This window comes from Artemia sp. Qi Xiang Cuo, chromosome 8, assembly GCF_049724085.1.
Source record: "Artemia sp. Qi Xiang Cuo chromosome 8, ASM4972408v1, whole genome shotgun sequence".
NCBI lineage: Eukaryota > Metazoa > Arthropoda > Branchiopoda > Anostraca > Artemiidae > Artemia > Artemia sp. Qi Xiang Cuo.
The window spans coordinates 59,523,820-59,535,549 of record NC_142801.1 but is presented as its reverse complement, the minus strand read 5'-3'; the positions used below and the strand labels follow the sequence as shown (position 1 = coordinate 59,535,549).

The following is an 11,730-nucleotide window of genomic DNA, read 5'->3' as shown; positions in this document are numbered from 1 at the left end:
AATCAAAGACTTTAGAATCACTGTACAAATTAACTGCCGCTAATGTAACCGATCTCCGTGCTTACTTTCTTTGTGGGTAGACACACATATAGCCTCTTTAGGCTTTATAAATGGCTTATAGCCAATACCCATGAAACAAGGCCCGTGTGGCCATTGATTTCAATTCTGCCAATGATAAATCAGATCATCCCGGGTTTTGGCAACATAATTTTACGATATTGAGTCTTGTACTATAATATTTTTTTTCACCGAAAGTGCTATTAGTAGCTATGATGTCAGCCTACACTGACGAAACTGCGTAGTTCCACACTGGATTGTAGGGTAGTAGTTGGTAATTTAGTTGGTAATTTTGGTAATTACCTTAGTTGCCTTATTTGGTTGCCAAAATTACCTTAGTTGCCAAAACTACCTTAGTTGGTAATTTTGGGAAGAAGGCAATAACGTTAGAACGCAAAATTAAATATACTATTGACAAAAACTTTAATGGGTTTATTCCTTTTCGGAGGTTTACTATCTTTATAGGGCTTTCTGTAATCTAATTATTGCTTCTTTTTTAGTGTTTTGTGGATTATCATGCCTAGTTTGAGTAACTCTTTCCTTTTTACTTCTCAAAATTCACCGTAAATTTCACTTAGCCGATATTTTTGAACAGAAGACCGTGATGTTAGGCCGCAAAATCCAATGTACCATTTGAACTAGACAGAAACTTAGTGGAAACTTTCTTTCTTTGTAGGGGTTTTATTAAATCTGAGGCTTAAGTTTAGTATTGAAGTAGCGACTACACATTTGACTGTGCAGTGTCTATATGCCTACCGTATTGGCATGGGAAACGGCACTAAAAATAGCGATAGCTCATTGTAGGAAGGGTGACGGATTTGTTTGTAGAAAACAGTCCTTGACGCTACGTTAGATTTGTTACTGAGAGGTTGTAAAGTTGCCCGTTCGGTGTTACAACTTGCCCCCGAGGCTCTATTTTGGATCATTTGGAGTAGAACCAATGGGGTTTTTGGGACCCTTGTAAAAAGTGGGTATCTATTCAGCAATAGACTTAATTAATGATTTTTAATTCTTGAAGGTCATCGCGAATTCAGTTACAAATTGGAGTCTCCGTTAAAGTCTTGTTGATAATTTGACCAATTACCAAACATAATACCTAACTGAGATTTATCGCCCGTTTAGACGCACAGGGAAAACTATGAGAAAAACCAATCATTAAGAAGGAAAAGTGTTCAAACGATAGGTACAAATTTTTCTGAAAAGCACAGATAACTATCCGTGTACATGCTTTCTGTGGCCAAAATTTTGGCAAAAAATGTAAAAATATATCATCAGATTCAGACATCTTGGATTTAGAAGCTGCACCTTAGGAAGAACCACTGATTCTCGAACTTTCGCGTGCTTGACAGTTCACATGCTTTCCACTTTCAAAAAAGCTTTCTCATTTTTTTTCAATGACACACCAAAAAGCGATCGATACCATAGAAAAACTAGAAAAAAATCCTAGCACCAAAACAGATAGGTTTTCCCATGGTTCCGATCGGTTTTTAGTGTTACTCTATGCGTCTAAACGGGCTATTGCATTATGCAAAGGGGCAACATTTCGTGACCTTTTGCTGGATTTTTTTTTTGCAACCGTAATGCTTTTTACACGGAAAAAACACCCCTCCTCTCCCCAACGTCTGTGGACATCTGTGTCGCTGTAAAAAGGTTATTGCATCGTAAACAGAAAATTATTCATATAAAATTAGGTCTATACATCCGTTAATAGTAATTTGAACAATAATTTGTTTAATGTAATATTACCTGAATATACAACAGGAATATAGTTGAATTATTTTAGTACACGCGTGGTAAACGTACTATAACGGTGAATTATCCGAAAAAATGAGAAATACTGGAGATATCCCTGAAAAGAAATCATGTGGACTGAAAACATGGAAACGCGTAGCGTTGTTCTAGCTGAAAAAGCCATATTTATTCAACGCGGATGTATCTTACGCCATCTTTTAATCTAAGGATCTTATCTAAATTAATGCTTATTTTGGTCATTGTTAGTTGGAGAAAACGCTACGGCTATCCAGTCCTTTAGGAAACCTTTGCTGGTGGCGTCGAAGAAAAAGCTCAAGTAGATTGCGGAAACCCATGCCCTCTGTCATCTGTTATAAATCATTTTTTCTGTGTTTCTGATACACTGGTCTTGGCTTGTAAAAAAAACGATTAGGGAAGATGGTATTGTCTTCACACCATGGAATATTTGCAATCCCAATGGTATTTTTAGCATACTATAATGACAGTCAATAGAAGAATGGTTTACTTACATAAAATAATAGGTAGGAAAAATGGTTATCTAGATTTTTTTTCAAGGGTGAGTAAAGCGACTGGTAAGCATTTTTTTCGATACAGCATTCCCCAATTAATTAGGGAATAAGATTGATTTCGAAAAATTAAACTGTCAGCTTCATAATTTCCGTCTTTATACGTTTACTGAATTCATATCAAAAATCTTTTTCCATAGCTTGCTATTCTGTTTCGTAATGGTTCTATTGAACATTGATTTAATTGTTAAAAGGAAGAAGTGATCAAAAGGATGAAAAAAATATTCTAGAAGAATTATTTATTAATTTGATTAGCTTAACATTAATTGTTAATTTGAAGGATTATTAGATTGTAGTTTTGTAATCTCCTGAAATTTCAAAGTTGAGTGAATTTTAATTCGGCTAAGAAATGTACATACCTTCAGAATCAGAATTTTATTCTGAATCCGAATGAAAAATTTATTTGTATTTCTAATGACCTCCCCCCCCCCCCTTTTAATTGTCAAATAAATCACCTGAATTAAACTGAATTCCCATTCGTTTTGTTAACTGTTTAAGTCTATCCGAAGGAAAGAGCAATTCATGAAAAATTCAGTGCCTATGTACAACTTTGGCTATATATTTTACCATTAGGGGAGGGGAAATTTAATTTAATTGAATTTTCAGGCAATAATACTACTTTCTCAACTAATTTTTATTTAATATCTACGGAGGAGCAAAAAATACGGAGGAGCTCTGAGCAGAGTGAGACGGACGAGGAGGTAGTAAAATGATAAAATAAACAAAGTGAAATTTATATTTATATAAATTTTTCTCCGTCTCGCTATATTTATAAATATACTTATATAAATTTTCACGCAATTGTGAAAATTTGCAATATCCCTCTTTTTTCGATCCTTATATGCTTTCAAGGCAATTCTAGAACAAACAGTAATAATACTAATAACATTAATAACAATACACAGTAATAACAAAATGTACACGAAAAATTGATATATAATAATAATAATAATAATAATATATTGCGAAAACAGGCTTGCGCCTCTATCTACAAAAATTTAAATAATCAAATGCTTTATCACTATAATGTTTGTCAATTTTGTTCTTAAATGCATTGACTGAATGTGAGTTAACAGTGTCTGATGGTAGTGCATTCCACTCGGAGACAATACGGTTGCTGAATGCCCATCTCCCAACATCTCTTCTGAAACGTTCTTAAGTTAGCTTAAACTCGTGACCTCTCAGGTTATTATTCTTGAATGTTATCATCTCTTCTGGAGGGATGTTGTCGTAGTATCTGTTGCATATTTTGTACACTTCAATAAGATCTCCTCTCAAAAATCGGTATGAGAGACTTGGGAGCGACAATTTTTTCTAGCAGTCTTGGTATGATAAATCTCAAAGTGGTGGAACGAATTAAGCAGCCCTCCTTTGGATTTTTCTTTTGCATTGCTGTCTTTTTAAAAAAACGGCCTGGTTTTTTTATGACCATATTTGATCATTGGTCTCACCAAAAATATGAAGAATATAGAAAACAGTGTTGAGTCTGTAAGAGACAAATTTCTTTGAATAATTCCCAAGACTTGTGATGACTTAGAGATGATTGACTCGTAGTGCTTGGTGAAAGTCATATCACTGTCTATTGTCACTCCCAGGTCTTGAGCTTCTTCTTGTATAGGTATCTGTTGTCCTTCAAAGCAGTAGTGTCGAGAAATGTGTTTTGGGCCTAGCCGAATGTGACAACTTTTTTCTGTATTCACTTCCATGCTCCATTTTTTCATCCATTCTGCTATTTTGTTTAAGTCTTGCTGTAGTATTTCTGTATCTTTAAGGCTTGTTATTGCGCGAAAGATTTTCGTGTCATCTGCATAAAGCAGTATCTCTGAATCTATGTTATTTGGGAGATCATTTATGTAAATATTGAATAGTAAAGGCCCCAGAATACTACCTTGAACCACTCCACTTGTGACTTTTGTCTCATTGCTGCTAAGATATCCCTCCAGTTTCACTCGCTGAGATCTTCCTTTCAGAAAGTTGAGAACCCACTTTAGAATAGCATCGCCAACACCGATAGACTGTAGTTTTCGAAGAAGTTGACTTTGTGAGACTTTATCAAAGGCTTTTCTGAGATCTAAATATAAAATGTCTATCTGCATCCCACTATCCATATATTTTCTCCAGGTGTTTGTAGCGACAAGTAGCTGGCTTTCTGCTGATCTTTTCTTGAGGAATCCAAACTGTGCGAGTGAAATGAGGCTCCTTTCGAGTAGGTACTGTAATATATTATCGTGAAGTAAAGATTTTAGCATTTTGCATGTGATACAGGTTAAACTGATAGGTCTGTAGTTACTTGGATCTGATTTGCTTTCTTTTTTTGAAGAGGGGAATCACTGCTACTTGCTTCCATTTATCAGGAAGGTTCCCTGTTTGTAGCTACTTGATAAAAATGTAGTGCAATCGCGCTGCAATTCTCTGTGTCAGCTCTTTGAGCACTCTAGGATGTAGGCCATCTGGACCTTCTGATTTGTAAGGGTTTAGATTTTTCAGTTTTTCGTAGACCATTTGTATTGTCAGTTCTATTTCTTCAAATTTGACTACGACTAGTGGCTGACATTCCACTTGACTTTCATCTTTGTCCCTCTCTGTTGTGAAAACTGTGGAAAACTGCTGATTTAGTAGGTTGGCTTTAGCTATTGGGTCGCTGATTGTTAAATTTGTTGCTGAGTTTCTAAGATCGGGACTAACCGGCTGTTCTTTTCTTTTTGAATTTACGAAGTTCCAAAACGCCTTGGGGTTGATCTTTGAGTTTTCGGCTACTTTCCTCTCCTTTTCGCTTGATTCTTGTCTAGTGGCTTTCCTCAATTTGTTGGCGATTCTGCGATAATTTCTACAATAACTTTCGGTGTCGGTCTGCTTGAGCGTCTCCCAGGCTTGCCGCTTGATTTTTATTAGTTCAAGGATCTCTCGTTTTAGAGGCGGTCGTGTTAATAATTTGACTAATGGTAAAAAATTATTTGTTAGGTCTAAGATTAAAGATACAAAAATTCTGTACAAGCCAACAACGAGATATGTGTTATTTAGTATTTCGGTCCAGTTGAAAACTTATAGCTCCGTTCGCATGGTATTGTAATCACCTTTTGAATACATCCACCTCTCTTTTTTTCTCATAGTTTTGCGACTTATAATCACCTCAAAGTAAATTGTAGCGTGGTCCGATTTTCCAACGGGAGGACCAATAGTAAGTTCTTTTATTAGTTCCATATTACTGCATAGGACTAGGTCCAGTAGCGTTGGCTTGTCGCTTCCTCGGATTCTTGTTGGTTTTTTAATAAGCTGTTCTAGGTAATTATCGTTCACTGTCTTCAGAAAGTAACTCTGTGAGGGTGACCCGCTATGCTCTAGGACGTGTGGCAGGTCCCAATCTATTTTAGGGTAATTGAAATCTCCAATTATGAGAGTTGGTTCTGTTAATCTTTGACATATAACGTGAATATCTTTAAAGAGTACTTTGTCATTCACGGCTGTGCTATTTGGACTTCTATATACTAAAACCAAATTTAGAGTTGCTTGGTTTGTGTTTGATATCTGAAGCAAAATAATTTCCTGTACATTTGTTTTTTATTACACTTTATGGATTGATAAATTGTCTAAGACGTAGCAAATAATTCCCTGACCTTCTTCTTGATCTATGTTCAAGGTGTGGCTTTTGTAGCCGTTGATGGCCAACTCTGGTAAAGTTGGGGGATATCGACAGTGCTTAGGCTTAGCTTCGACCACTGCTACTGTGTCTGGGTTCTTTGCTGCAATTTCTACTTTTAATTCTGATAATTTGTTTGGTAGTGAATCAGCATTTAAATATAGTATCTTTAGTGTTTTTACTTTATTAGCTTTTTTGTTAAGCTTGAAGGATGGTGGCATTTGTTTGGCTTTGGTTATTTTACTTCATATTTGCCGTTGATCTTAGTTGGAGTCTTTAACTCGCTTCCAATGGCTCTGCATCTCCATTTGACGATCGCACTGGGTGCGGGTATTCCTCTTCTGTTGTCGCTTCACGGCGAGCATTTGTCTCTGCATGGGCGTGAGATATGGGTTTATATATACTTTGGTACGAGTTTCTTCATTTGATGATTTTCTTGGATTTGGAGCGGTCCTCAGGATTGTTTGCCTTTTCATCTCTAGCTCTTGTGATTTTTTTAGCTTAACTAACAAAGTGCGTGGACTACCATCTTCTTTTCGTCTTCCAATCCGGGCAGTTTCTAGTATTTCGCCTTCAGTGATATTTGCCCCGAGCTCGTTTTCTTGAGTCAATTTGACAACCTGTGTAATGTCATTGACAGTAGTGGATTCAGGCAGCCCCATGACTACAAAATTCATCTTTTTCTGTTCTCTTAATTCCTTTTCTACTTCTACCTGAATAATTGCATTTATTGTCGGCTGGATGTCATGAGGTGAGGGTTTTTCACTATAATTCGAAGGTGTTGCCTCATGAGGTCTGTGAGGTTGAGCTTCTGTTAGCTCTCGCACTTGAAGCTGTAGAAGTGCTACTTTTCGTTTGGAGCAGGAGAGGCATTCGTATTTAAACAGGAGACACACGCTGTCTTCTCTCTTCATGACCAGCACGAGATCTGCATTTATACCTCGGCAAGCGGCATGTTCCCACTCGTTGCAGAAAAAACAGAGGAAAGAGGTGGTAGTGTCGACATCTTTGTGAGAGTAGCCGCATTCTGTGTTGTTATCTGGGAAACTAGTGACCAAAGGAATCTCTTTGGGTTCCGTAGGCTGGCTTACCGAGGGACCTTGACTTTTGGTGGATTCTTCTCTCGGAGTCCCTCTAGTATTTTGTGCTTTTGGTGGAGGAGTTGCTTTATATTGGTCGTTGCTAGAAGATTTGCAACTATAGCATTGCCATTGTCCTCGGAGTTTGTCAGCAGCTTCCTTATTATACGCAAGACCTGCGCAACCAAAGTGGAGCCATTTTAGGCAGTCTCTGCACTGAATTCCTCCTTGAGCTCTTGTTACATTTTTCTTGCACCGTGGGCAGAGTTCTACCATATCTATGTTATTTATTTTGGCAAAGATTTTCTCAGCAAAACCTTCAGTTCAATTTGGCAACACCGGCGTTACAAGCTTTAAAGATTTAGCGGTAGATAAGACCCGTGGGAAGTGCAACACACGAATCACCTTATCCCAGCAGTTTAAGGATAAAAATCCCGCTAGTACTGTACGGCCTCTTGAATGTTCGTTGTTGCTCACTTCTGCACAGGCTATCTCCGAAAAATGCAGCCCGAATTTTATCGCCGAAAATGGCAAAATATACTGTCTAAATTTGGCAGCTATGCAATATTTGGCAACTGTGTAACTTCACTTATTCAGAAGAAACAGTGATGGCAACAGAGATGGCGCTATACGAAAATAGCAGAATAGATGGCGTGCCAGTCTATATAAGAAAAAAGAAGATGGTGCTGTTGAGAATACCCAGAGAGAAATACCTATACTAAGAATTATAGAAGGTCCCTCAAATACTACTCAACTAAAAATCTAGAATTAGAGTGTAGAAATCAGTATGGAAATAACCTTAAAGTAATGCAGAAGCTTTATCCCATTAAGGGCAAAGATGCAAACTCAGCTACAATAACTCTGTATATAACATAGATGGCATCTAGACCATTATATATATAATTATATAAGAGCTTTTACATTATCATTACGCCCTATTAGGAGCACTGACTAATCAATATACTGAATAGTAACAGCAGAGTTGGTCAGACAACATTCTTCAAAAATGTATACGCTCTTGTGAGGATTAGAAACGTACTGATTTTGATTGTATATGGAGAATTACTTGCTTGCACCTACCCGTTGTATTACATCAATGATTGTTTAGCTTGATATTTGATTGGGGTTAGAGACATTTACTAATATATAAAGCAAAAATGCCTTTTGTGAGTGAATAAGATTTTGTTCATTTTCTTTTCCGGTAAATAGAATAAATCTAAACGACTCAAAAATGGTAATAGAAACTGTAGTATGGTAATAGAGAAAATAGAAAAAGGTAAATAGAAGTGAAAATGGTACTTATGAAACGTGCAATCTTTAAATCATGCGTCAAAACTATGTATAATTTTATTTATGGCATAGAAGTAAAGATTGATCCGAAAAAGTAAAATTTCTAACAGCTTTTAATCATCACACCAATTTGAAGACATTAATTATTTGTTTTTAATTACTTACTAATTTCTTTATTGATGCATTCTATTCACCTTTTCTTAAAGCCTATTGTGTTGTTTGTTATCTTTCCCGTAAATTTTCCGTAAATACAGCAATAAAGAAGTTTTTAATATTAGCTGCAATTTTAACGTAACTTTATCAAGAAAAAGGCAATATGGCTAAATTTTAGAAAAGATCAGATGTATCTTGATGCATTGGTGCTGATCCCAACCTTTTTTTGCCAAAAAATAGCCAAGCAAGGGCGCTTTGAGCATTGCATAGCTAAAAAATTGTCAGGAGCTCATTTTGTGTTAAAAACAGGAAATTTTGCTTCTTTATTCCCGTAAAAACTTACTAATTTCTTTATTGATGCATTCTATTCACTTTTTCTTAAAGCCTATTGTGTTGTTTGTTATCTTTCCCGTAAATTGTCCCTTTGTTTGATTTATCAGTGCTTTTGGACCTTTACATGCTTTTCTTTTATGCTCCATGATTTTGAGGGAAATAAATAACATAACAAAATTATTAGTCGGTTATTTATTAATGTTATTTTTTACAAGGAAAAGAATGTTACTTTTTTCGGAATTGAACCAACATTTTTTATGAAGGCTTTGAAGGCTTAGATAGTACTGCATATGTTTACATACAGCAACTTTTGTGTAATGAAAGGGTCCTGGCTTCCCTGGATTCTTCGAAAGTTATTCTGAAAGACAGGAATTTTTTTTTCTGAGAATCAGGAAGCATATCAAAGCTGCTGCACAGTACCTGCTGACAAAATGCCCTGTGAACAATGAGTTTTTCCGAAGCCTTGCCTGCCTAAGCCCTCCCAGTCCAGGTTGCCAAAGAGCGAGTTACAGGTGATATCCTCCACATCGCGAGAGAACTTTCATTTGAGAAGGACATCGAGCAAGCCCAGTGAGAGTGGTTGTTATTACAGTCAGATCCCGTTCCGCCACCCACGGAGAATGCTCAAATCGACAGTTATTAGCAAAAGATGCTGGAACCGAAGACACCCTCTGGTGAAACCAAATATCAGGCCTTAGGTCGGATCGTGCGGGCAGCTCTGTCGCTCTGTAATGGAAGTGCAGACGTAGAGGGAGGATTTTCTCGGTCAGCTCTGCTGATGACTAGCCTTCAAGCGCGTACAGAAGAGCGGACGCTGAAGGCTTTTGTTGCGGATGTGCTCCGCGACTATGAGAACAGACCAGGGCGTGTGCTGATCACAAAGAAGCTACTTTGTCTGGCTAGATCAGCTAGAGCCAGCTATGAACTATACCTTATTGAGCGAAAATAGGAAGAATCAGAGAGAGAGAAGCTTGAAGCTAAGAAGAAAAATGCTGAACATCCAGAAAAATCCGGGAGATGGCGCGGAAGAAGCAGAAAATAACGGACGTAGAGTCAGAGATTACACGAAAAAAAGAGGTGGTTAAGCAGAAGAAGGAAATAGGTGATACACTTCTGAGAGAAGTAGGGGAACGGTTGAAGAAAGCTGTGGAAGAGAAGGACTTCCTGAACATTGGTCTTGCTTAAAGTATGCTTGAAGCAGCATTAAAAGCTCACTCCGAAGAAAGGGAAAGAGCAGATGATGCTGAATCGGTTGAAGTACTTGTTCTGAAGAGGAAATCCGAACTAATTGATCGCCTTTCGAAAAAGCCAAAGAAGTGATGACATAATATCCAATGAGTGCTTATACCTAATCGTGGCGGACGCTTGTTTTTCAATAAATGAATTTTTTCCTTTACCGAAGTTCAGTTTTTATTCCTAGTACCATAATCGAAGTCGTACATTTGTCGATGGTATCGTTTTGTACTAGTAAATAAAATCAGTTGAAAAAAAAAAAAACGGGTTTCAGCCTTTCTGTTCGTAACTTTTCGAGCTCTCATAGGCTAGTGATGATCTTACGGTAGTAGTTGGGATCCTTGTAATCCATCTGCCTATGCTCTGACGGCCTCTGAGTAGTCACTTTTTGTTACTTTTTCGGTGTCCTCAAGTAACTAAAGTCACTTTTTTCGCGCACCTCGTCGCGGCCAACCCCTGTAAACAAGACAAGAATATACAATTGTTTATTCTTTGGATCATAATTCTTCAAATATGCGGAGATTAACGAATTAGAATTAACAAAATTATCGGAAAAATAATTGCATTATTTTGGAAAAGGTATTTTACCATCATTCTTATTTGGAAATATTTTCCAGTTTATTCATTAATAATTTTTTCTTTGCATACAAAAATGTTCCTTTTGTTTTTTGAAATAAAGTATAGAAAAAGATTATTATAATCTTATTAGTTAATTAGTTAGATTATATTAGTATATTAGTAATACATTAGTTATATTATTTAATTAGCTCTATGAGTTATATAGTTAATTAATTAGAAGTTAATTGGTTTTAATTTCTAGGTAGTCTACCGAGAGGGTATACAGGCAGGTAAGCTGCCAGCAATTCCAGGTTTCATCGAGTTTCTCTATAGTTTTTCAACTGCGATGCTATTTCACATGGCGGTTTTTGAGCCTCACAATTTGAAACCTTCGTACTGGAAGTTTCTTGTTAATCTTACTGACTCAAGGTGAGCTACTCACAAACAAATTTATACTCAACTAGTGGGCCATGATTTGTAGGTATATTACCAATAAAATTTAGTTTTATTGGTGGCTTTAATGGCATTGGATTTTTTTATTTTTTGGCAAAATTCAAAAATTTTGTGCTTCTACAGCCCATATTTCCCCCGATTTGGTCCCTATCAACTTCTACCTCTTTCTTAAATTAAAATTGTTACTAAAAGGGATGGTATTTCACTCAATTTACACCATCCAACCCAACACACAGAGAATTCTTTGCATTCTTCAAGAAGACAGTGTCAAAGCTCGTTTAAAAAAGTCATGTTATTTATTTAATTTTTAACATTTGTGATAATATTTCAAACGTAATGCAAAGAACGTTGAGAGACCAAGAACAGTGCGACTTTTTTTTCTTTCTTTTTTTTTTTTTTTTTTATTGGGGAGGGGATGGTGGTGATTTTAAAAATTGGAACTTAAGATAATTAACTAATCTAAAAACGAGAACTGAAACTAGTTCGCTGCGTGATCGCTTTTTTCGGGGAAGGGGGAGGGAGGGATCGTTTTAACGTTTTTCTTAATAAAAACAATTACGCAAAATGTTCTTTTTTTAAAACTTTCTTAACGTTCTATTAGCATTCACTGTTATTTTTT

The 11,730-nt window shown here is 36.5% G+C and overlaps 1 protein-coding gene across 1 annotated transcript in view; it reads left to right on the top strand.

Annotated features, from left to right (window-relative positions):
- LOC148949643 (transmembrane protein 135-like) overlaps positions 1-11,730 on the top strand; it is a 112,614-nt gene that overhangs the window by 77,308 nt on the left and 23,576 nt on the right. The window contains exon 8 of the mRNA XM_089093637.1: positions 10,921-11,087. Coding sequence (XP_088949763.1) covers positions 10,921-11,087 — 167 coding nt within the window. The remainder of the gene's footprint in view (positions 1-10,920; positions 11,088-11,730) is intronic.